The 26,152-nt window shown below is 58.4% G+C and overlaps 1 protein-coding gene across 1 annotated transcript; it reads right to left on the reverse strand.

The window, feature by feature from the left end:
* Positions 1–440: 440 nt before the first annotated feature.
* Positions 441–26,152, reverse strand: LOC119098252 (arf-GAP with coiled-coil, ANK repeat and PH domain-containing protein 3). Its single transcript, XM_037221176.1, has 17 exons — positions 26,079–26,152; positions 23,802–23,933; positions 23,401–23,517; positions 22,818–22,988; positions 22,315–22,423; positions 21,223–21,342; positions 19,498–19,593; positions 19,025–19,250; positions 18,526–18,689; positions 18,010–18,229; positions 17,510–17,690; positions 17,125–17,203; positions 16,775–16,835; positions 16,295–16,458; positions 15,216–15,315; positions 11,723–11,843; positions 441–1,569 (listed from the first exon to the last, which is right to left on the reverse strand). Exons 2-17 carry the CDS (start codon positions 23,921–23,923, stop codon positions 1,404–1,406), a joined length of 2,217 nt encoding a protein of 738 aa, XP_037077071.1. The 5' UTR covers positions 23,924–23,933; positions 26,079–26,152; the 3' UTR covers positions 441–1,403.

Below are 26,152 nucleotides of genomic sequence, written 5' to 3' on the forward strand. Positions count from 1 at the left end.
CCCGCAATGGGAGCCGCGGGCGCACGTGGCGCAGCGCCGCCCGGAGGCCCTGTCGGGTGACACCCTGGCGCTTAACTGTCTGTCTCGTCGCTGCGTCCCATTCAGGGCCGGGGAAAGGGGGGGGGTCTGTTTTCAAACAGCAAGCAGCGGTCGCCTGGTGTCAAAGAGTGACCTAAAACATGAGCGCAATGAACGTGTTGTTTTGAGCGAACTCGTGACGTAACTTGTGTAAATGCCGGCCATCTGATTCGGTTTCAGGCCGTTGCTGATCGGACTGGAGCAGGGCGGAACACTAGTTGGCAGAGGTAGGTGGGCGTTCCGGAGGGTGGAGGCAGGTAAATAAACACGCAGGCATCACGCACAGCCATTGCTGTCTTCCCGCGCGTCACCAGACAGAACCACGCACCAGCTCCCTAAAAAGCGAAAACCGCCATCATTTCACGCGTATATTGATCTGGGTTACATGCATATGGGAAGTCATGGTCCGCGGGGATGCGCATTGACATTGGGCGCTGGACGCCAGGCTCATTTGGTCCAGCCGGGCTAAAAAAAAAAACACCGGCCGACACCTAAGTACCGTTCCACGTACACAGTCACAACCTGGCCGCGCGCAGTCGACACAGCTCAGCAGGGGCGGGCGAAGGCGGAAGGCGCGCGCGCGCGCGCGCGGGCAGCGCACAAGCATTCGGTTGAGAACATTCGCGTCAAGGCGTAAGACGAAGCAACGCGCCGCCGAACCGTGCGACAGGCAACCACGTCCGAGAGCATTTGGAGGGCAGCAGGCGGCTGCTCAGCGTCGACAGCAGAGCGCTAGTCCGTGCGTGAGACCAAACGATATATAACCGAGGAACATAGTCAGGCACAAGCTTGCGGAGTGAGCTATGCTAGGTCGCCATTATCTCTTGTCTCACAAACAGGTACGCCAGCCGGCGCGATATGGTGCGTAGTCTTGCCACATATTACCTTTGCAGCACCCTCCCCCCGCCAAAAAAACAACCCAAACGAATCGGAGCACCAAGCTCATAATCCCATCCAGCGTTATACATATACTTATATCGCTGAAGCATTATAGAAAGGCACGATTAGTGTACGTGCCGGCATATATACCAGCAACCGGTGCTATATAAATAGGCCTGCTCTTTACCCTACGGACCGGCCCTGAGACGGTTCAGCAGACCGCAAACCGGGACATGAGGGTCAGTGGCCGTCCCACGAGCCGCTCGCCGTGAGGCGGCCTAGCCACCTCTCACGCGGTCTCCTGGAGCCGGCCAGGGCCGGGCTACTCTACACAACACAGCCGCCGGTCGACGCCGTAGCGGCGGGCAGATCTCTTCAGCGCGGCGCCCGGAGCGCCGCCGTTTGGTGCGGGATCACAGGAGGGCCGAGCCGGTCGGCCCGGCCGGCTACGGCTGCGGCTCGCCCTGCTCGTGGCCCGAGCGACGACTCAGTTTCTCCGGCGCGTCGTGCGCCATGCGCGAGAAGTCCTTGACCACCTGGTGGAACGTATCGTCGTCGCCGTTGCCCACGTCCGCGTCGCGCATCTCCTCGTTCAGCAGGCCGACGCGCAGTCTGAAACAGCGCCGCCGGCTGGGGTCACACAGTCTGAGGTGGGGTCACACAGTCTGACCTGAGGTCACAGTCTGAGGTGGGGGTCACGCGGGCTGAGCCGGCACTGCTGGGTGGGGTCACACAGTCTGAGATGGGGTCACACAGTCTGACGTGGGGTCACACAGTCTGAGGTGGGGGTCACGCGGTCTGAGCCGGCGCTGCTGGGTGGGGTCACACAGTCCGATGTGGGGGTCACGCGGTCAGCCAGCGCTGCTGGGTGGGGTCACACAGTCTGAGGTGGGGTCACACAGCCTGACGTGAGGTCACAGTCTGAGGTGGGGGTCATGCGGCTTGAGCCAGCGCTGCTGGGTGGAGTCACAAAGTCTGGGGTGGGGGTCACGCAGTCAGCCAGCGCTGCTGGGCGGGGTCACACAGTCTCAGGAAGGGTCACGCGATCTATCTGCCGCCATACCGTCAGGTAGGTTATGCCAAGGTCATATTCTGTGACAGTTCGAACGAACATTCTGAAACGTCGCGAGCAGGTGTGGTGACATCCAGGGCATCATGTCACGCATGTGGCACCCGAGGTCAACTGGCGCACACTCTCAGCAGGGCCCGCAGAAGCCGCAGCCGGCAAAGAGGGTGGCAGCTGGTGGGAATCACGCGCTGGGTGCTCGCTCCCCTCCCTTGGGATGGGCGTTTGCCGCTATCCCAGTCTGATGACACACTCCCGTCAAACAATTACTCATGGTTTATGACAATGACGCGATGTCCCGCCCCCCGCGCCCGACGAAAAGGCACTCTCATGGAACAGACCCCGTGCTGTTCCAGGACCTCGCCGCTGCTGCACTGGTGGAATATCCACCAGCAATGGGAGTTCACGGTTTCGTTTACAGCCCCAGTTTCGTATCACGTGCGTCACAGAAGCGACGCAGCATCACGTTACACGTGATTTACCGCGAAGCCTGGGCACCAACTAGCGCGCGTCACGAGGTCTGACGTGGCTCGGTGGTCACGACCCCTGTGACCACGGAGACTATAACATTTACGAGCTACAAATGCGGGGTGAATAGAACCACAACAGAATTTGGCGGCCCCTTGCCAATGCTGTCCATCTCATTTCGCACCTTTCACTTCAGCACCTCAATATGCCAATTCATACTCATACTCGCAACTTCATACATCATACTTCCATACTCATTATCCCATTATCTTTTCAGCTTGTGCCAGGGTTTTCCAATGCCACATGCACGACGCACAACTTACATGCACTCAACGTACATTGCAATCGGCAACGAGCGCGTTCGCGATCGTGCTGTTTGCTCCCATGTTAGAGCGTGCCGACCGCAGTAGTCATTTCGCACCCCGTTAGTAAGCTTGGAGTTCGTCTCCAACATTCTCATCACGACTACCGACCCCATTATTGCTGTCCTTCCCTGAACTATGCGTTTGCTGTGTGTCTTACTGGATGATCTTGTTTCCGAACGTGACACGGAAAAAAATCATTGATTCTTTCGAACCTTAGTGCCGTGAAAGCCGCGAAAAACGCATGTCGAATTGATCGCTGTGGGTGAATCTACAAACAACCAACAGAGCGCACACTCCAACCACTGCGATCTGAAAATTTGAAAGGGAACGTTAGACATCAGTCCATCTTTATCCCGTTGCATCTTTGCTGCATGCCCACCTACAGACGAATCGCCTTGAACCTCCTCCTCCGCATGTGTGGGATGAACGCCTGATATCGATATCGATATCGATATCGATATCGACATACGACATCCCAATTCAGTCGTAAATACACACTAGCGCGGGTTGTACAAGGCGACGGGTTCCATTCGCTCATGTTTTGTTGTCATTTGCAAGATGGTAGCTCTCATGCCTGGTTTTACCTCACTCGTTCCGCGCCACGAAGGGCGTCGCGCAAGCAATAAATAGCAAGTTTAAGACAAAGGCTCCTCGTTAAAGCTCCGCCGAACAGGCGTGTCAGCCTGCGTGATGCCTGCGCCCAATACACCCCACCCACTTAACCAGCAGTCGGCGGCGGCTGTACGCAGAGCCGCCTCATAAAAACGATGACCAGAATCCATAGGATGTCAAGGAAACGTGTAATTCCGGCGCGCGCCATCCTGCGCAATTGCTGTTTTTGTCGATTCCGCGCCGTAAAAGTACATAAAATTGTGTTAATGGGCCATTAGGAGGCATTAGTGGCGCGCTACTGCCGCCAGCGCGAGCATACCACACTGGCCAGCGCAGCAACAACCCGACCGGCCTGGCGCGTGCTCTGTCGAGCCCCGCTCAACTCTGACGCTCCGTCATGCCCGCGCCGCTGGTGACGATGCTGCTGATGATGGTGACTGGTTTGGGGATTTACAGTGCGCGGGTATCCACGGTCGTCTTGCGCGCCAGCTCCGTGTGACGTGGTCAGACCAGTGCCGCCGCCCCGAGGAAGTGACGGGTGTCGCAAAGAGCGCGCGGCCCTTCAGCGTCGCCAGCGATCCGCCGACTGAGAACTCAAAGCGCGGCGAATCTGACCAATCGCAGGCCGCCTCGGCTGCCACGCCCATTCCGGTTATGACATTACATATACAAAAGGGCGCAAAAGGCATTCGGACGCCGTCGTCGCCCTCGTCCAAATGCACGATCAGTTTACGAGCGAGGGGGGCGGGGTCGAGTGAGACTTAAATCAGCTGCCGGAATAGTCTCGACCTGATGGGCCTGGTAAGGCTCAACCGTCACGGTTGCCAGCTATCTTTGCAACCGAGGACCGCAGCTCCGTGCAATCTTTAGCAACAGGCCGCTATGTCTTTAAACAGTGTACCTATCTCTTGACATTGCACGCGGGATGTTTGATCGAGCGTGGTTTGCCGGCAATGTTACAGCATAAACGCAATGCAGCCGTCGCAGCCAACCAACACGGACACAACTTAATTGGCAAACTTCGAAAGAGGTGCAAAGCGGGAAGCGAAACCGAGCCTACAGCTCAGCAGTGCGGGTCACGCACCATGCGGTCAAACGACCTGACCCCGAAAAGACCGGACAGTCGTGTTGGCCCGGATATCTACCATGGTGTGTGGCAGATCACGCACAGAGAACACTCGAGCGCAAGTCGTGAGCCCAACAATCTGGTGCGATCGGTTAGCTTTTCCCTGGGCAAGGTATTGCATCATTTGAATCTTGGACTGTTCTCTGGGTATGCCACCGGGCGACGTATAATGTCCTTAAAAAGCAAAATTAATTTGGTCGAGCCTCCTAATCTAGAGAGCTAGTTCTTCCCAGTTCTTCCCGTTAAAAGTCACGTTTCGTTGATCCTTATTATCATCTTTTTAAGTATGCGCAACCACCCATCAACAGGTGGTCAGGAGTGTCCCCCCCCCCCTCTGTCCACCCGAGAATTAACCGCGAAACCAGAAGCTTTACACTGCAAAGCTGCGCCATTCCCCGTTGATGCCTATTGAGTAAACTGGCCAAATAAACGCTACACGTGCCAAACACATGCCCCAGTGCTTCTCTGGTCAGTCGTCATGTTAGCGTGACTCGTGACATTTTGCAACGCTAAAACCATGCACGTTTACAGTCAGTGCGCTGATGACCGACAGCCCGCTTACATCAACGCCCAAGTTAGTCCCTGCCTCCGACGTACTCCCTCAATATGCGTCGCGAGAGGACTACAGCTTTCGGCGCTGCCGAAGGTGCGTACGGAGATAGCCCATCGCAGCTTTGCCTTCCGGACTACTTCCACGTGAAGCAGGTTTCCTGCGGCGGTGCGGGAAGCGGCGGGCCCGAACGCCTCACCCTGGAGAGCTTCGCCATCGCTCCAGCATGCTGGCGCGTGACAGTGCGTCGCGTGGTCTTGTGTCGTTGTCACAATCCGTGTATGTGTGCGTTTGCGCGTGTGCACGCTTGTGAGAGCGTTTGCTAAAAAATGACACTTTAACAGAATAGCCCATTGTGGAGCTTCCAAGAATATAGCACTGACTGATTGACTCCTCTCCCCCCCCCCCCCCTCCACCTGAGAGCGAAATCCAATAAGCACGGGGGAGGTACTGCTTAGTGCGGCTTAATAAGCACGGCTCTTACGGAATCCAGAGAGGGAGGGGTGGTTCGTGCTTTTCCGGCCATGCACATTTTTCTCCAGTTCAGTTTGTGCTCTCCCGGCCTCAAACCCCTGGTGACTCTAGTGGCCCGCTCTCCCCTAACGACTTCGGATTTTAACACAGCCTTCGGTAATGCCCGGCAATAACGGCCCTGGCGCTGGGCCGTTGTTGACCTTCTGTCCCGGTCAACAAAGCGGCTTTCCTTCATCAAAATGCCAGCGCTTCCGATTACTGTCCGACTCGGAGCAATCGGGCAGCTGATTGTGAAGGCACAGTTGTGAGCTAGACGACAAACAGCCAGTGACGTGCGACAAAACACCCCAGGGGTGCCAGGATTTCATGAAGACATTCCAATGAGTTCCTTATACATGTTTGCACTGGTCGCAAGGACGTCTGGCTTCACTTGATAACGTTTTGGTATCATTTGCATCATGACCAAGCTCATCATGATCATCAAGCTCAAATGACCACCAACTCAGGCGCCCACATTAACTTCCTGACCCTCATTCAAAAGATTGTTTACTTCGTTATAATCATGCCGATCGCAAATGAAGCCCACAAAATCATCGATTCCGTAGGTTCTTCCTCGGGCCCCGAAGACTGGTTACATTTTTAGAAGCACCCCATTACGTAACGCAGACGACTCACCAGTAGTCGAGGCTAATGCGCTAAAACAGCGCGTTACGATGTGCATTTAGCTATCATGTCAACAGAAGAAAACGACCTGCTCTCGAAATGCAACGTAGTTATACGGAGACGAACAACTGGCCAGACAGAGCACGCCCCGCACCGATTCTGACGTTCCTCGGCAGCCGCTCCGCCCCAGAGACCAGTCGTCGGTCGAGAATGTCGGGGAGGCCTTCCACTGTGAGCAGTGCGCCGTTCAGTCTGCAGCACGCCAACAGGGCAGACCAGCCGCCCCCGGCGCCACGGCGGTGGAGGCTCAGCCACCGGGGCCGGGGGATCGTCCCCGCCACGCCCAGTCGCGCACCGCTGGGGAACGCCGTCGTTCCAGCAGAAGCCCCGCGCTCCGGCAATCACGGGCCGATGCCATTCACGCTGCTAGCATCATTCTGCAGATATTCCCCGCATCACCGGCTCACATTTCAAAACACCCCGCCTCTCTCCGAGCGAGCATTGACGACTGGAAACTAAGCGAACCGAGTATGACGACGCGGCAGGGCGGCCAGCTGACGCAAGAGCTCCGGTGCCCTCGCAGACGCGTTCTGCGCCGCTGGTTGCCGGGCTATGACGCCCTCGTCACGCGACAAACACCGCGCGGCGACCAGGCCGGCCTCGGCGGCTGGCTCAGAACGCTGACGACAGCTGACGCACGTCAGCGGCGCTGCTTCTGCGAAAGGCTCAGCGCAGCGTTGTGGCCCGGCCGCCAGCTGACCCCAATCGTGCCGTGCGGGCCCGGCCCGGCGGCGGGACGCCCCTGGTGACGCCGGCGCCGGCGACGTCCGCTCGTCGCCGCGCCGCCCACACGCGCGCGCCGCCGCGCCAGGGCCGCCCCGCCTCCGGTGGCGGTGGCGGCTGCGTGTTTACACGGCGCCGCCGCCGCCGACGGCATTGCGCCGCGCGCACGCGGCGTGCGTCGCTCTCAGACCGGCGGCGGAGGCGCGGGGCACCCGCCCGGGCACCGCAGCCGTCCCCGGCCGGCGCCGTCGTCACGAGGCGTGGCATACTCTAGAGCGTGACGAAAAGGCGGTCGATCACGAGCAGACGGCCGCCTACCGGAGGCGTGATGCCGAGCGGCGGGCAGCGTTCACTGGCACGTCATTAGGCCGCTCTCCACCTGAGGGGCACCACTTTCTCCCGCGTGCCCATGCGTCGGCGCCCCTCCGCTGGAGCTGGCGCGGAACTCCTTGCACCACTCCTTGTGAGAAGACCAGGGTGGATGCCAATAACGCGTGTAATCAAGGATTGCCTGAGACAACACAAAACATCACATCAACTGCGTTCCCGAAATAGAAGCACAAGGGGCCACATGCCTGCTTGACGTCCCGATAATTGTGTTACCTGGAAAGGAAAGTGTAATCACGTCCCGACAATAGCCGACCACAAAAAAATGTCAATAAATACGGGCTTCGAGAGATTTAACCAGCTTACAGACATCGTCCACTGCCCAAATCACCAACAAATCATGTTAGACGGCACAAATATAGACAGATAATGGTCGAGGGCTATCATGTCGACCGATAAAAAAGATGTCTAATCGACATAAGATTGAGCTTCATACCCCGGCGCCTGCCGGGCCGAGGCATGGCCGTCGTACCAGCCGTTGACTTGCTGCCCTGGCACGCAAAGGGCCGAGCAATCTTCTTTTTCATATGGCACTTTGGCACTTCATATGGCACCTTATACGGCCGTCTTTTTGCCATCCGATCGTTTCTCACCGTACAATGTTGCCAAGGTTTGAGTTACTCCAACATGACCCATTGGAAATCGATAGTCGATAGCAGGACCGACAACACCGGTTATTCACTCCCATCACAGCACTACATATATGTCCATGACGCATGGAATCGTATTAATGCCATCGTGCTACGGTGCAATGAGGCGAAGTCTCCATGGCACAGGTGATCACATGCATGTTGTTTTATTTGCCCGAAGATGGCTAGTCGGACAAACTGGGTCCCAATTTCTTTGAGGCAAGAAAACTCGGACAGTTGCGAATAGCTGTCAAAAGGGGAGCTAACGACGAAAATAGCGAGCAATAATCTTCACTGGCGTCAAAAAGGACCTTGGGTGGGAAACACATGCGTCACACGGTGAGTCGAACTGACAAGCGCAAAGACATGTGGGACATGTCATAGATACACTGGCTAAACCGTAGGATCGGACATTTGGCTGCGACGAAAGCCTGGTGCCACACGGTGCTGGATGCCCTCAAACGTACACCAAATCTGCGTGATGGGGATGAGCCTCGAGTATCCAGTCGAATCCAGCCGTACTGCAGGAAGTGATCTGCACGGCGGTGATAACCGAGCTGATACCGTCGGCGTCGCCCGGCGCCTGACCGCCCCACCGTCGCGTCCCAGGCCTGCAGGAGGCGCGTGGGCCGCGCCGCCGTGCCGACGGGCCCTGCGCGAGCAGCCGGCGCCTCTGACGCAACACGCGTCTGAGGCCGAGAGCGTTCACCTGCGCCGCTGACGTCAGTCCCCCCCCCCCCCCCCCCCCTCCTCCCCAGCCGCCAGCCGAACAGACGGCCCGGCGCCGGCACGCAGGCGTGGGACAGCATCCGGCAACACGGCCGGGAGCAGCAGGAGGCGTGCAACAACGGAGCAACCGGCGGCAGGCGACCCGCAGGCACGGGCGCGAGACGGCACAGATCAGCAGGGCGGCGGACGGTGTGAGCGCCGCTCGCCGCTGCCGGGACCCCGTGCAGCGACATCTCGCCCGCCCGCTGCGCCCCTCGTGTCACCCACGGCACGGCGCAGCACGTGTCCGCGAGGGGGGGGGGGCAGTCTCACTGAACCCCGAACCCTCCTGACGGTGTCATAAGACACGCCACAGTGCCCGACACCGCGCGACACCGGGCAATGCAGCCATTAGCAGCGGAAATTTCCAGAGCGCTGGCGTCAGTGCGCGCTGCACTCACAGCCGGCCCCTGGTGCATACACCGGGCGGTCAGATGAGCCACAGTGCACGCGACCGTAGCCGAGTCAGACACTGGAACCGGTCCCCTGGACGAGGCAGCTGCGTGGGCGTGCCATGTCAGCTGAACACCAACGGGACGGGACCCGTCTTGTTGTGTTAACGTAGGCCGTGTCGCGCTGTATTGCAGCCTAGCGCCCGTCCGACTGAGCCAGAGGGCAGGCCAAGTCAGTGGGGAAGGAAGGCAGATGGCAGAACAGGTCAGTTGAATTAGAGATTACAAGTCAGCTGATGAAGAGTAAAATAGCAAAATAAGTCCGGTGAATCAGAGAGCAGGTCAAGATAGCTGAGCCGGGGGCTCTGCGAACCAGCCGGACACATCTCAGCGGGTGGAACAGGTTAGCTGAGCCAGAGGCAAAGACAAGCCAGCTGAACCAGCGGACATGCCGAGACAGCTGACCGCGGACAACAGGAGAGGTCAGCCAATCCCGGACAACAGGAGAGGTCAGCTGATCCCGGACAACAGGAAAAGTCAGCTGACCCCGGACAACAGGAGAGGTCAGCTGACCCCGGACAACAGGAGAGGTCAGCCAATCCCGGACAACAGGAGAGGTCAGCTGATCCCGGACAACAGGAAAAGTCAGCTGACCCCGGACAACAGGAGAGGTCAGCTGACCCCGGACAACAGGAGAGCTCAGCTGATTCACGCGAGCTGGAAAAATCGACTGGCCCACTGACCCACACGACAGCAGATCCACGAGAGCACGAGAGCTGGCCACGTTAGCTGAACCAAAGGGCACCCGGTCACGTGCATCTGCACGCACAAGTCAGGCGAGCCGCTGACCACGTGACCGTCGCACCCGCGCCCGGGCCGCGGGCAGATTCTGGCCGAGCGTCACGTGCTGGCCTTGTCGGTGCCGCACTTGTCTGACCCACGCCCGCGCGAGGGTCAGAATCACTGCAGACTCGGGGACGGCTCACCGACGGGGGCATGGTCCACCGTCAAACGGGCCTACTCCAATAGTACGACCTTTGATCCCGCCACCGCCCGACTCAAAACACCCGGCTCGCCTTGTATAACACCCGGCAGCCACAGTTGTGGAGGGTGGCGCGGTGTCGGCGAGGTCGGAGCCGTGAATGGCGGCGAGACGCGGGCCGATGCGCCCCGCCAGCGGCACCCGGAACGGCCCCGGGCGACGCCGGGCGCGCACGGCGCATCGGGAAACGGACCGGCGGCCGCGGCGGGGCGTGACGCACTCTGAGGAGGTGTCAAGCCAGCCGCCGATGCCACTGGCGTGGGGCGACACTGGTGCGCGGAAAGCACTTGCGTGGAGCAGAGACGGGTGTGTGGGACACACCGGCGAGGAGGAGAGCTGGGTGGGCGGAAGGAGAGATACTGGTGTGTGGGTGGGACTGCTGTGGGAGATCGGTGTGCGTGTGTGGGGGGGGGGGACTGCTGTGGGAGATTGGTGTGTGGGTGGGACTGCTGTGGGAGATTGGTGTGTGGGTGGGACTGCTGTGGGAGATTGGTGTGTGGGTGGGACTGCTGTGGGAGATTGGTGTGTGGGTGGGACTGCTGTGGGAGATTGGTGTGTGGATGGGACTGCTGTGGGAGATTGGTGAGTGGATGTGGGACTGCTTTGGGAGATCGGTGTGTGTGGGTGGGACTACTGTGGGAGATCGGTGTGTGTGTGTGTGTGTGTGTGTGTGTGTGTGTGTGTGTGTGTGTGTGTGTGTGTGTGTGTGTGTGTGTGTGTGTGTGCGTGCGTGCGTGCGTGCGTGCGTGCGTGCGTGCGTGCGTGCGTGCGTGCGTGCGTGCGTGCGTGCGTGCGTGCGTGCGTGCGTGCGTGCGTGCGTGCGTGCGTGCGTGTGTGCGTGTGTGTGTGTGGGACTGCTGTTGGAGATTGGTGTGCGGGTGGGACTGCTGTGGGAGATTGGTGTGTGGGTGGGACTGCTGTGGGAGATTGGTGTGTGGATGTGGGACCGCTTTGGGAGATCGGTGTGTGTGTGGGGGGGACTGGTGTGGGAGATCGGTGTGTGGATGTGGGACTGCTTTGGGAGATTGGTGTGTGTGTGTGTGTGGGACTGGTGTGGGAAATCGGTGTGTGGATGTGGGACTGCTTTGAGAGATCGGTGTGTGTGTGTGGGGGACTGGTGTGGGAGATCGGTGTGTGTGTGGGGGGGGGACTGCTGTGGGAGATTGGTGTGTGGGTGGGACTGCTGTGAGAGATTGGCGCATGGGCGGGACTGGTGTGGTGAAGACCAGCGTGTGGGTGAGACCGGCGTGGGGCGAGACTGGTGCGTGTCGATCTTTTCGGCACTTTGGTTTTCAGAGGCGGACTGTCGCGGGCGAGGGACGGGTGTGCGCCAGAAATACTCGCACACATATACCACAGACAGACGTGCACGGAGCAGACCGGCGAGGACGGCGCCAGCGAGCGGCGGCGACTGGCGCGGGCGCCGCCGTCTCCACTCACAGCGTGACGATGTCGGCGTTGGCGTTCTCGACGGCGATCCCCAGCGGGTCGCGCCCCCGACCGTCCCGGATCCGCTGGTTCGCCTTGTGCTTCAGCAGAACACACACCTGGCCCATGTTGTCTGGAACGGGAGCACGAGCGGCGGTCAGCAGCGGGCGGGCGGGCGGAGCCGCCCACGCCGGCCCCAAGGCGGCCACCCACCACGGCGAGGGTCACGTCGTGACGGCGTGACGTCGTGACGGCGGCTCAGGAATGTCGTAGTAAACAGGGAGCTCGCACGGCGGCGCTGTTCGTTTATCCGGCCGGCGTTGGCCTCGGCGTCGGCACAAGCGCGGCCACCCCTCAGGACAGTGACGCGTCTGCGGGCGGGCCGCGGCGGCGCTGCGCGCTGCCCGGTGCGCAGGCTCGCCCCGGGCGCGCTCAAACCTTAGAGGCCGCTCTCGGGACGCTGCTGGCCGTTGGTGGGGGGGGGGGACGGATGAGGGGTGGGGTCAGGCATCTCAGGTACATGAAAGCATAAAGTGTGCACACCTTTCGTGAAAAACTAGCATAGGCAGCGCTAGCATGTATATGTCGCCTATTCGCATTAACCGCTACTGTAACATGGAAAGTCTTACAGAAATAGCGTGAAAATGTAACTGAGAAAACATGGTGGAGTCTGCTTATCCTATAACGTTTGGTAGATCAAAAATCGCGTTTGGAATACTCACATCAACAAATCTTTGGCGTGCATCGCAGCGAATATGTATTATAATTAGACCTCCAGCTCAGTTTATCTCTCTGCCGTACTCGGGGTAGGTAGTTTGTTTCAAAACACATAACAATCAATCACAAGACAAACTTCAAAGCGTGATCTTTAACCTGTTCATACTGGAACCCGGATGCCCTCCTTTTCAAAGACGTCTTACCACGCTGGATAGCGACCAAATGTACACAACTTCACATTAACGGCCGATGTAAGCTTTGAGCCGGCGCGGGGACGGCAATCAGTGATTTACGTAAACAGAACATTTCAAGATGGGACATGTATCAAACTTGAGAGTCCCGCCTAGGTGGCCGAAAGTATGACACCTCAAGGAAAACCACCTCATCATTTACCTGCCAAGTCGCAATACATCGCGTGTGACTGTCGGAATTGGCGCGACTGCCGTATTTTTCGCATATTGCATTGCATTCGCCAACAGCTTTGACCCTTGACACAAACGTTGTATGTTCCGCAGAAAATCCCCAACAGATGTTATGAGTTCTACAGATCCACGGACGCCAGGGCTTACTTGCGTGGGACTGAGCGCTGTGCGACCGTGCAGTCAGAGCGCCCGAAACACCCAAACACCAGCCCACTTGCGCCAGCCGAGGTCTCGTCAGAGCAGGCACACTTCCGCGTGCTGATCGCTGGCACGACCGGAAGAGTCCCGCCGCGGTGCCGCTGGTCCGCGCCGGCCCGCGCCGGTCCGCGCCGGCCCGCGCCGCCCTCGCCCCGCCGCCTCCCGCCGGTCGGCGGCGCACATCGCGTTCGCGCGCGCCGGGGTTCATTAGACGACATCAGCCAGTGTTTGGAAGTCGGTGACAGCGTGAAAATAAGCAGGCGGCGGCGCCGGACACCGTGCCCGGGGCCCGGATGGGGGCGGGGGCGCCGGCGGGGCCGGGGAGGGGCGCAGCCGGGGCGGCGGCGCGGGGCCGGCCCGGGGTGCCGCCCACACACGCGCCGGCCGGCCGGGAGGGCAGCGGGGGCGCCGAGCCGGCCCCCCGGGCCGCTGTACGACGCAGCACAGTTCGCCTGACGACGGACAACTGCCGGCTGTTTTTAAAGCGAGGCTGGCGCGTCCACTACTACGAATTAAACTACGGCAGTCACCAACCAAGGACGCGGGGGCCCCTGAATGATACGCACGCCGCCGGCGCGCGCGCCTGCCTGCCTGCGGCGTCCGCGAAGACGGGGCCGGGTGAGGTGCCTCTCCGAGATTGCGCAATCGCCGGGGTACCGGCAGACGGACTCCCCAATACAAGCACAACATCAAATTAAAGCATCGAAATCTGGTGATGAAGTAACTGGTTTACTGATGATGTCTTCATCGAAACGGGTAATAAATTGATGACATTTGTCTTGCTATGTCGCCATAGTCTTCCAAATTGAGACAGAGGTAAACTGGAACGGCAAAACAAGACAACCAAACAAAGCTGTTGACTGCCGTTAAAACAAACGTGACTATGCCGTTGAAACAAAAGTTTAAACGGCACATTTCGAATTGCAAACGCCAAGCGTGGCCTTGTAACCCGGCTAGGCCTGTTGTTTGCGGTGTGGAACATCGAAACATGGAACAAATATGGCTGAATGCGCGTCGAACCGATCCATATTGATACGGAAATGGTGAATCAAACAGTTCATCAGTTATTTTCTTCATGCACTTTAGCACAGAAACGGTTAGTGTCGATCATTCATTTCGCAACGCAACTGGCTGGCATGACATGAATTTTGCAAGAAGGTACCGTTCTCCAGCGAAACACAAATTGTCTGCGACTGTGGCTGTGCGCCTCACAAGTTTTTATGGGTAGGGTACGGCATGGTATGGTGTGGTATGGTGTGGTATGATATTATAATAGTTATGACATGATATGATAGATATGGTATGGTGTGGTACAGCATGGCACATGACATGACATGGTATGGTATGACATAATGTGGCATGGCATGACATGTCATGTCGAATCATGTTATTTCAGAGCAGGGCAGGACGGGGTCCGGCGGCAGGGCGACAGAGCAGGGCAGGGCAAAGGAGATCAGGGACGGGGCAGGGGCAGGGGCAGGGGCAGGGGCAGGGGCAGGGGCAGGGGCGGAGTCAGGTCAGGTCAGGTCAGGTCAGGTCAGGTCAGGTCAGGTCAGGTCTGGGCGGGTCCACATGTCATGAAGTTTGTCAGCCGCTCAAAGGCTTGCTCCCAAACAGGTATTTTTAGTTCCCTAATTATGACGCAATGTTCCCACCAAGTTCAGTTCTGCACCCGTGCGGGCAAGGTTGTATCATGCTCTTGACGGAGGCTCCGTGGAACGATGATGGGAGCAGCATGCCACATCGCAGTGTAATCGGCTCCATGTCAAGACATTCTGGAGCAGTGAACTGTTTTAGTTCGCCCAGGGCAGAGGTAGCAGCATTTGTATTACTCTTCACTTGTAATTCTGCTTTGAAAACCGGAAAAACCGATTTCTGAGATCACTTTTACCGCTTATCTGATCACGGCAATCGAATCCTCAGCTTGTGTAGGTTATCACTTCGTCGAGCAGCACATACATAACCAACAAAACTAATAACCGGTATCCGCGCAACTAGTGCAATGACAAGGTCATTCAGTCGCTACCAGTAGGCAGTAAAAATCCCCAACCCCACTTTGAGGACCATAGCGATGTCGGGGACGGAGCACCCCCACCCGGGACCGGACCGGCGCCACCTATGGCGGCTCGGGCGGGACGGCGGCGCCGCCTGGTGTCGGCTCGACTGACCGTTGGCCACGGCCAGGTGGAGCGGCGTCAGTCCATCGGCGTCCTGCAGGTCCGGCCGGCTGCCGTTCAGTAGCAGGTGCTGGCACGCCATCACAGAGCCCTGCCGCACAGCAGAGCACAGGTGTCACGGAGGTCCGCCGCACAGCAGAGCACAGGTGTCACGAAGGTCCGCCGCACAGCAGAACACAGGCGTCACAGAGGTCCGCCGCACAGCAGAGCACAGGTATCACATAGGTCCGCCGCACAGCACAGCACAGGTGTCATAGAGGTCCGCCGCACAGCAGAGCACAGGTGTCACGGAGGTCCGCCGCACAGCAGAACACAGGCGTCACAGAGGTCCGCCGCACAGCAGAGCACAGGTGTCCCAGAGGTCCGCCGCACAGCAGAGCACGGGTGTCACAGAGGACCGCCGCACAGCAGAGCACAGGTGTCACAGAGGACCGCCGCAAGCACAGGTGTCACAGAGGTCCGCCGCACAGGAGAGCACAGGTGTCACAGAGGTCCGCCGCACAGCAGAGCACAGGTGTCACAGAGGTCTGCCGCGCAGCAGAGCACAGTTGTTACACAGCCCTGCCGCACAGCAGATCACAGGTGTCACAGAGGTCCACCACACAGCAGAGCACAGGTGTTACAGAGGTCCACCACACAGCAGAGCACAGGTGTCACAGAGGTCTGCCGCGCAGCAGAGCAAAGGTGTCATAGAGATCTGACGTACAGCAGAGCACAGGTGTCACATGTGTCTGTCACATAACAGAGCACAGGTGTCACAAAGGTCCGCCACACAGCAGAGCACAGGCGTCACGGAGGTTTAACGTACAGCAGCGCACAGATGTAACAGATGTCTGTAGCGCAGCACTGCACATTCGTCACAGAAACCTGCTGTACACCACAGCGCATTTGTCACAGAGGCGGACAGGCCTTGCCACAAAACAGGGCAGTCGTCCCAAAGTCCCACTACCCCAGAAAGCATAGCCATCACGGGTCCTCCGTACACAGGCGAACGCAGCAACCCCGGGGGCCATATTAGGTGGTAGCACGCGGCCGCCTGGAAGCCCAGCCGCACAGCATCAGCGACTCACGCTGGTGACGGCCGCGTGGAGGGGCGTGCGGCCGGCGCGGTCACTGTTGGGCCAGCAGGGGTCGGCCCGCAGCGCCAGCGCGCTGCAGATGACCGGCAGGTTGTGCGCCGCCGCCGCCTTCCACAGCAGCATGTCCGGATTCAGGTCACACATGGCCTCCGGGTCTGCCGGCGGTGCCGCGCGGGCTCGGTGAGGCGGGCCGGGAGCGCGGGGCGCGCCGCACCCCGGCTGGGAGCGTGGCGCGACCGAGCGGCGCAGTCGCGGGCTTCTCACCGCGATGTATGGCGGAGCGCGCCTCGCACGTGCCGCACACCAGCACGTCAGCTGACACGCAGGGCGCACCAAGACACGCATGGCGCTCACGACCCAAGCCAACCACCACACTCTGCATGAAGCCCGCCGGCAGTAAGTCACTACACCGTGAACACCGCCGAGCGGGCGGCCCGCGCATGCGCACCGCCGTCGGGCCAGGCGACTCACCGAGCGTCGCGTCGTCCTCGCCGGCCGTCGACTCGTCGCTATCGTCGAGCGGCGGCGGCCCGTCGGCCGGCGGCGGGGGTGGCGCCTCGGCCAGCTGGTCGCCGAACACCAGCAGCCGGTCGCCGCCGGCCGCCTGCTCCGCTGCGCCGTTCGCCGTCGCCGCCATCGTCGCCGCCGCCGCCGCCGCCGTCAATAATGAGCGCGCTGAAGGCGGCCGGCGCGTCGCCGGCGGCTGGCGGCCGGCCGCCAACGCAGACGGTGCGCGGCCGGCGCTCGCTGCTGCGTGGCCGTCGCCGCAGCCGGCGCACGCTCCAGCGGCGCGCCACAGGCGCCGCCGCCGCCGCCGCCGCCGAGCCCGGCGCACCCGGCAGCCGACGCACGAAACGGCACTCGGCGTACTTGGCTCGGATCCACGCCTCGCGCGCACTCCTGCCGCGGGGTGCGGACGTCACCGGGGCGGCCGGAAGACGGGAGCACGTCAGGTCAGACACACGGGGAGAGGGCTGGAGATACAGCCAGGCTCACAGAGCAGCTCCGCCCCCCGGACTGGTGTCGGTGCACCCTCCCAGAAGCGCTTCGTTGTATGCCAACGCGACGTCGCAGGAGGATCAGGCTTCCCGAGTCCGCCCGCTCCTAGTCCGCGGTTGGGACCGGGGCACCAGTGACCCCCGGCGTCTGGCCCCGCCCACCGTCGACGTCGCTGACCTCGGTCAGGTCAAGGTCGCCGGGACTGACCTCTCGGTGTCGGCGTCCGGCCGCTGCCACGCCGGGTCGGGGCACGCCTCGTACACGCCGTTGACGACGGCGTTGCCGAGCTCGGCCATCACGCGCAGGATCTCCGGCTCCCAGGCGTCCAGCGTCAGCGAGCGGATCTTGCTCACTTGCACGCCCAGGCTGCGGTGGATGCCCGAACACTCTGCGCGGCGGTGCCGGCCGTCAGAGGCCCGCGGCTGACACGAAACGGGACTCGTCCAGGGGGGGGGGGGGGGCGGTACTGCGGTCACCACCGCACATACGAAGTGCGTTGCGAGCGCCAATGAGCCAATGAAAACACGGTCAAACACGACCACTCACGCCCGCGCTGGGTTTGCGTCCAACCAAACACGCAAAACGTCGTCATCTACCAGCCAAATCGGGAGAGACCGGGAGAACAAGGCCACGCCGCGCCGACCCACGTGATCAGGGAGGAGGGAGCTCCCCGTCGGTACACCTCGAAGCCGCGCGCGGGCGCTCACCGATGCAGAGCGTGACGCCCAGGTTGATGCTGGCCCAGGTCGGTTCAGCCCGGCCGCAGTCGCAGCACCGCTCGTTGCCGGCCACGCGGCGCACCTGCTCCAGCACGTTGGCGCGGCGCGTCACAACGGGCGCCGGCGCCGGCGACGAGGCCGGGCCGCCGTCGGTCAGCCGCGTCGGCGAGCGCAGCGTCGGCCGGTCGAACGCGGCGCCGATGCCGGCCTGGCGACGGGCGGCGACGCAGCGTCAGGCGGCGCTCGCACGCAGCCGCCGCCGCCGCTCGTGCCACGCGGCGGGGTCACACAGGCAGCGCTGCACGCTATGCGGCGTCGTTTGACGTGCAGTGAAGGCCATATCGGCCGCACGCATCAAGAGGAGCGATCAATGAGGGCGGAGAAGCCACGCCATCCACACGGCGATTGAACGGACGCCCTCTTGACGGCATCTCACGTTCAGGAGCTCAATCCGCCATCCCTCTACACCAATCAGCAGCGCAGTCGTGTCTCGCCCGGGCTGACCTGGAGCGCCTCCACCCAGAGCTTGTAGCTGGGCTCGGAGTCGGCCTGCATCACGTGGCTCTTGAGCGGGGAGACGACCTCGAAGCAGTGTCGCCGGTCGAGCTCGTGCACCGGCTTGACCGTGCACAGCCGCAGGTCCTCCTCCATCATGGTCAGCTCGTCGCCTGCCGGCCGCCGTCGCCGCCCGTCATCGCGCCACGACCCGCCCGAGCGCCAGCACGCAGTCGCGGAGCGCGCATGGACCGCGCTCGCGACAAACAACGCGCCTCACTCCCACTGTTCTCCAGGTGGGCCGACTCCCCATCCAAAAAACAAAACAAAAACGAAAAAACGGGGTATGCTGCGACCCGGCTTCATGGTCAACCGAACTATGTTCGATGGCCATCGCCGCTGTTGCTATCACCCGCTGTATTCGCCGTCCTACCGGTTTCCCAGAGAAAAACCGTCCTGAACGCCCTGACCCCGTACACTCAGCCTCCGCTGTCTTGTCGCTGCTCACCTGTGCGCCGCCGGTACTTGAGCTGGTGGTTCTCCAGCGTGAACCAGCGCCGGTTCCACGTCTTGAAGGCGTTGGTGGTGCGCTTGAAGAGGTAGCCCTCCATGAAGACGCCTGTGTCGGCCGGGCTGGGCCGCTGCGACTGCAGCACGTCTTCGTGCGTCACGTGCGAGTGCACGCCCTCCAGCTGATGCTCCAACACGTCCGTGCCGGCGCGCAGCCCGTCTATCTGCCGACCGCGCCACACGCCCCCGCTCAGCCCGACCCGGGCCACAGGGTACGGGCGGCACCGCCGCGAGCGTACAACACCGCTGGCCCCGGCCAGGGCCCGGTCTGGCACGGGCACGACCAAAGCCGCTGGCGACGCAAGCACGGTGGCGGGCATCGCTGGCTCGGCACGCTCGCAGCCGGGAGCGAGGCGACGTCCAGCACGTCATCAGCTGACGGCGCCAGTCCAGCCGGCCGCCCGGACTTACCTGACTGCTGATCTCCTTCAGCTGCGGCTCCAGGTCCTGGCAGAGGTCGTGGCACTGGTGCGAGAACGTCACCTGGGCCTGCAGATAGCTCCGCATCTGTCGGCACCGCCGGCGGTCAGCCGTCGTGGCGGCGGCGGCGGCGGCGGCGGGCGCCGCTCAACGGCAGGGCGTGGCGAGCGCGCCGCGCACGGCGGTGTGGCCTCGCAGGTGGCGGACATTGCCACATGTCACGAAACAGCAATTAATCGACCCAACGGTCACGGACCGTGATCGGCCAGTCACGAACGCGCTGGAAACGTGTATTCAGGCTTTACGGGGGGCTTTACGGGGGATGCTTCATGTTTACGAGGAGTTCAAACGGAAGATGTATGGTTGGAAAAAGTGCTGCAGTTGGAGCTGCTCTAAGTTACACGATACGTTATATTGAAAAAGTGCGTGGAATACGATCTTGCCACCGCTCAAGTACCGAGCAGAATTAGTTCGCCAAGAACGAGGCTACAATCTCCTGTGAGACTTTAAACACAAAGGGTTATAGCACCACGTTCATACTGGCAGTAATGAGCAGCCCACGGAAACAAACGCGTTCTCACCTTTAGCAGCGTACGCATACGAACATGTACAGGAAACAATGCCATTTGTAGCGGCTGTCCTTGACTACGTCTCATTTTCCTGCTTCAAAGTTATTTTCCCGGGGTTCCGTCCGAAAGGATCAGCGATCGGGATCCTGTCCATGTGCTGCGCTCGTGTTGCGCATGCAAAGTTGTCGCCCCCCCCCCCCCCCCCCCTTCCCCCCCTCCTCATTCGATGCACGCGACGGGAATGCACGGTGCAGACCGGTCTGCTAGGATTAACATAGCTTACTGGGTCGCCCGCCGCAGATGCCGTGAGTGATGGTACCGGATGTGGCACTGGATATTGCAGTTTAGCCATTTCATTTAAGACCAGTGTGCCAACGGTGTACCAACGGTGGTCTACAGGAAAAACCCATCAGTGTGAACCGGGCATTCCAGATGCTGGTACAAAAATAATACGAGCTTTGCGGCCGCGGCGATGCCGTCCGTCTTACGCATATGGGTGTGGTGATGTTTCAGCGTGTGCTTCGGCCGCTCCCAACCGCGCGCATTGCGCGCAAGTACCTCAGAGAACACAGATCACGAGCCTTTTTCTGCCAATCATCATTTGCGCGCGAGCGGCGCGCGCGGAGAATGAACAGGCCGCAGGCACTTCATCAACGAGGTCGCAACCGAAGACAAAGCACGCCCATATAACACCTCAGCACAGCACGAGGCGCGTATTCTCCACTGGCACCAGTTACGGGCCGCGCCCTGTGCGCTGCTATCGGTGCGAGGGCGGCCGGGGTGCTGCCGGTGCCGCCACTGACCGTGTCCAGCACCTCGCGCTGTTTGCGGGACTGGAGCAGCGAGACGGCGCGAGGGCCACTGGGACGCTGCCGGCGCCGCCACTGACCGTGTCCAGCACCTCGCGCTGTTTGCGGGATTGAAGCAGCGCGACGGCGCGAGGGCCACTGGGACGCTGCCGGCGCCGCCACTGACCGTGTCCAGCACCTCGCGCTGTTTGCGGGATTGAAGCAGCGCGACGGCGCGAGGGCCACTGGGACGCTGCCGGCGCCGCCACTGACCGTGTCCAGCACCTCGTGCTGTTTGCGGGACTGGAGCAGCGAGACGGCGCGAGGGCCACTGGGACGCTGCCGGCGCCGCCACTGACCGTGTCCAGCACCTCGTGCTGTTTGCGGGACTGGAGCAGCGAGACGGCACGCAGATAGTCGAGAGCCGTGTGACGGAAGCAGGTGCGGTGCGCCTGCACCAGGTTGGCCGTCTCCTCCAGCTGCGGCACGGCAGGGGACGGACAGGTCAGCGGGACAGCGATGCAAGACTTCCCTTACAGTAACACTGCGCCTGAACGTGCGTGGGGAAAAAGGAAGGGCGATCTGAACAGGCAGACAGTGCCATTTGTCATCCTGGTATCCCGATACTACAGGGTGCTCCATTTAAACTGTTAATTTTAAAAAGGCATTGCAGGGCGTTTCATTTGAAACTTTTGTGCTAAAGAGGTTGAGACTTGTATAAAGTGACACTTATTCATATTTTCATCATAGACTCTTAAACATTGGTACATTCTTGTTTTCATCATCACTACCCATCTGCCTGGCAAAACGTCTCCACCACAGCCCCCCCCCCCCCCCCGCGGACACGAACACACTTCTCGAGTTTCCAAAATGACCCACGCCTGCTAAGGCTGTTGGTGTCTTGCAAATGACGCGTTTAGCCACTGAGCGTGGGGACGGGAGCCTGTCTATCTAATTCCCAGATCACACTGGCAGCGTGCAAGCATCCTCACTTGCACTGCTACAAAAAACGCTTTAAGTGGAACAACCAGTACTGTCATCTGTAAGTCTTTTAAAAAAGTTTCAGTGTCACCATCTATCCAAGGAATGCGGATTTTGAGGGATTTGAGAACAGCGTGATGGCATGTGGGTAGTGTCCAGTAGATCAGAGGCCATGCAGTTACAAACATGACTAAAATCACGAAATCGTAGCAACACCGGTGATTAATGTATCAGTTCTGCCACACCAAAGTTCTTTCAAACTCCTGAATTTAAAACATCTGCAGAGACCAAAACCTGTGTCCACTTCATTGCTGGAATCTCAGTGTCAGAAACATCAGCCTGAGAAAAATCACACAAACAGACACAGCCGACCTCAAGGAGCAAACAGCCATGACAACCAGCTGGAACCCGCACCAGTGGCGCCCCCTGGAACCGACCTAGTGCCCACCCGGAGTCGGCCCTCCACTGACCTCCTGCGGGCGTCCTTTGGGCGCCTGGGCGTACCGCGTCAGCGCCGTGTCCAAGTCGCCTGAGATGTGCTCGAAGCTCTGGCGCGTCTCTTTCAGCTGGCGGATGTCCCTGCCGGCGGACCGGAGGCGAGCCAGCGTGACGTGCCGGGACATGCTGGAGCGCTCGGCCGGCCGTCGAACCTCTTCCTCCCCCCCCCCCCCCCTCTCCACAGGACGACGGACCCCGCAGGGGACTGGGGGAGGCAGCTCGCGGCCCAGCGACGCCACGCGCTCAGTCAAAACTAGCGGGGCAGCACAAACCGGGCCAGGCGGCACTGGAACACGACACCGATCTCAGCCAGCGCCGAGCACATCGCCACGGAGGCATCCCCAACCGCGCGTGGTCGTCGCCCAAAACGGACATTTGGGACGAACGGAGAGTCGACTGCCGTTGTTGGGATGGCGCCCGACTTCGCAGGCGCCTCGCGACCTGTCGGGGCCGCGTGACCGGGGCGTGCACTCACGTCTTGAGCATGGTGCCCAGATTGCGGCTGATGATGCGCGCAGCCTGGTCCACCAGGTGGCCCTGGTACTTCTGGAACTCGGCCAGCGCGTGCAGCAGCTGGTGGAAGCTAGCTGATATGGCCGGCTCCTTGAAGTGGCCGGCCACATCCCACAGCGAGACCAGCAGATGGCTGTGGGGTACAGGATGGGTGTTGGCTCGAGTGTGCTGGCCAGCTGGCCAGCTGACATGGCTTATTAACTTTTATCTGTGATTGTAGTCATTGCTCCTCATGCACACAGTACATTGTGGCAGTACACAAATGCACACAACCATATATTGGTTTGTTACTGCAGCTGAACTAAATTACAACTTGCATTATTTTCAGCAAAATAACTGCAGCAGCTGTTCCAGTAATTATTCCCTGGAACCTGCTATGTACAACTATGGGCTCTCAATGTGCCCACCATGGATGAAACTTCTTTGGCTGAAAAAGCAGCGCAGCAGCACTGGGATCACAGCTGTGTGTGGTACGATCCCTTTAATTGACCATATTTTTGCTGTTCAAATTTCCATGTGCAGTTAGAATGCAAAAGGTCACTTACTTTTGAGAGGTGGCAAACTGGCGACCACTTTCCACCATGATTCCACAGTTCTTGACAGCTTTTTCTAGACGACCCTCAAGATGTTCTATGTTCTTTTCATTCTCAAGTAAACTTTGCCTGAAACATACCAAGCATATCAAATGTATGAGGAAGGGGGAATACACAGTGATATGATAAGAGAGCAATTATGTCTGCCCAGGTATAGTTAGTCAATATCAATGCAGATATCAACACTGGATTCCTTTCTTTTGCTCTCAACCTATCCATTCAGCACAACAAGGCATGTGAACATGTGAGCACTACTGAGTTAAATCAAGCTAATCATATTTTTAATCATACAATGTGTGAAGCATGATTCTTCATTTTCATGCATTCATTTCAAGTACCAGGCTGAGCATCACCTAAACTTTGGAGAATCTCTCAAGCACTCATTGATGTCTATCAGGAGGTCCATCTGCTTCATCATCACTGGTAGAGAATACAAATGTATGTTCACTGCTGCTGTCTTTTTAATCCATTTCATTCACTGAACCCTGCAAAGAAATATGATAATGGGTTAGAGTTTGCATGATGTTTTACCATCCATTCTCCAGCAATCCATCACCAAATGGCATATGGGTAGCTCAGTTTGCAAGCCACTAATCATGCCATGTCAATAAGGCACATGGTGGGATTCCCTGTGGTGCCCATCCTTCCCGCCAGGATGACAAGCAGGCAATGCCATATAGCTCACAAGCCGAGTGTGCTCTAAACCTCCAACGAAAACATCTCACATCAACATATCAGGCTTGCTGATGAAATATCTTTGATCTCTATGTAACAAAAACTGGTGAATTGACAACAGACTTCTTCCTTCTCTTTTTGAAGCAATTGCAACTGGTAGATGCAATTGGGTGGTCAGGGATTTTGGATACTCACTGGGCAGACATGACCCTGGAGGTATTTACATGCCAAAAATTGCTGCAGCATAGCCACTGCAGGTCTGAGTTGACTTTGGTCTCACTTGAGAGCTAACTCATATCCTGTATAGATCAACTTAGGCAGTTGCCAACTGACCTTTCCTGTTAGTTTTGCAACATCATGTGTCCTGCCCTAGGGCTCAAACCTGATCCCCTGAATCATAGACAACACTTCTATGAACCCATGGCATCAATATCAAGCACTTCAGTTATGTAAAATAGCATTATTTAATGGTAGAAAGATTACAGAGGTTTCTGGTTTAGTTTTGGATATTATCCAATTACCTGCATTTCTGGCATGTTTGTTTAGCTACCAATTATGCTCAGCCACCTAATAACTGCAGAATAAGGATCCATGAATGATTACAAAGGAAATACATTATCACACAGGTGAGATCTCATGAGTTGTGTACTGCTGGTCCAGTGTCATGTGGTGCATGCAACAGCTCCAACGTGGGGCTGTTGTTGATCGGGTCCTGCCCTATCAATATCCCAACAGCCCCCAGCCCCACACCAACACACAAACTGCTCCCACCATCAGCTGACATTAAGGAATGCAAATCATGGTAGCAATGTATAAAAACTGATTTGAATACACAATAAGCACACAAAAATATGAATCACAAAAAGCTTATAATGCAACAAGTGGATCAACAAATCATGCTATTAACATCACCATAACTTCTCCTCTCCCTGTCAATACCATAACAATACCTTGTTCCACAAAGTACTACTTCTACAGTATCACAAATATATAATGTCTGACTGCACTTTGGAAACCAGCGCAGACTGCCCAAGGGCTTTTGGGGAGGCAGTGGTGGTAAAGTGGCAAGGGCACTCAGCTCTGGACTGGTCAGTCTTGGATTTAACCACCTCCTATGCTACTGCTGCATCTCAGATACCTAAAAGAGGCATTGACCTCTAAATGGCCTATGTCATCTATAAGATGTATAGTGCCAATCATTATTATTATTATTATCACTGCACCTCAATAGCCATAATTTACAGACTGCTTGTGACTTTACCTGGTTCCTGAGTCACATTGTAAGCTAGCAGGCTGAAAGACTAACACTCATGAACATAGTGGGCGACAAGTGTAAGAAGGCCACAGGAAGCTGGTCAGCAAAGAATTCATCCACTGTGCCAGACAATTAGTGGCAATGGTGCTCAGAAGCTTGTGCTTTCCTGTGCCAAACTGGCCAGGTCCAACATCTCCAAGTTGTCAAATGCTTTTGGCATGACAAATATTTTTGGATTATGGTTACCTGAAATTGCCTTTGAGGCATCAAAATCCCCTAAAACATCAGCTCGCAACACTCTGAAATTGGCGGCCACTGTCTGCCAAACTCTTGAGTGCTTGGATACACCGTGTTTTTAATTCTAAAGTGCCTGCATTTATGATGTAACTGAAATCATTGCCTGAGATGTTGCTGCTATGCCAGACATGTTCACCATAGAATGATATTTTCCAGCATGGCAGTAAGCATAGGGACAACCGAACTTTAAGTGTTCGTATTTCCATGCATTATCACATGGCTCATGTGACTAATCATCAAGAAGTGGGAGGGACACAACCCTTCTCACAACTGAGTTCCTGCGCGCACGCCCACGGTTCCCACCCAGGGATATAATACACCTAAGCACCACAAAATTGGAAAAGGAACTGCACTGATGACACAGAAACAGCTTGACACATTATTTCCTAAATGGCTTCCTTACATCAATCATCTAAGGCACATACTCGCGTTAAAACACATGCATTACAACCACGTTATCTCCAGCCCCTTGTTGGC

Source organism: Pollicipes pollicipes, unplaced genomic scaffold (assembly GCF_011947565.3).
Source record: "Pollicipes pollicipes isolate AB1234 unplaced genomic scaffold, Ppol_2.1 Scaffold_4740;HRSCAF=5597_pilon_pilon_pilon, whole genome shotgun sequence".
NCBI classification, from domain to species: Eukaryota; Metazoa; Arthropoda; class Thecostraca; order Pollicipedomorpha; family Pollicipedidae; genus Pollicipes; species Pollicipes pollicipes.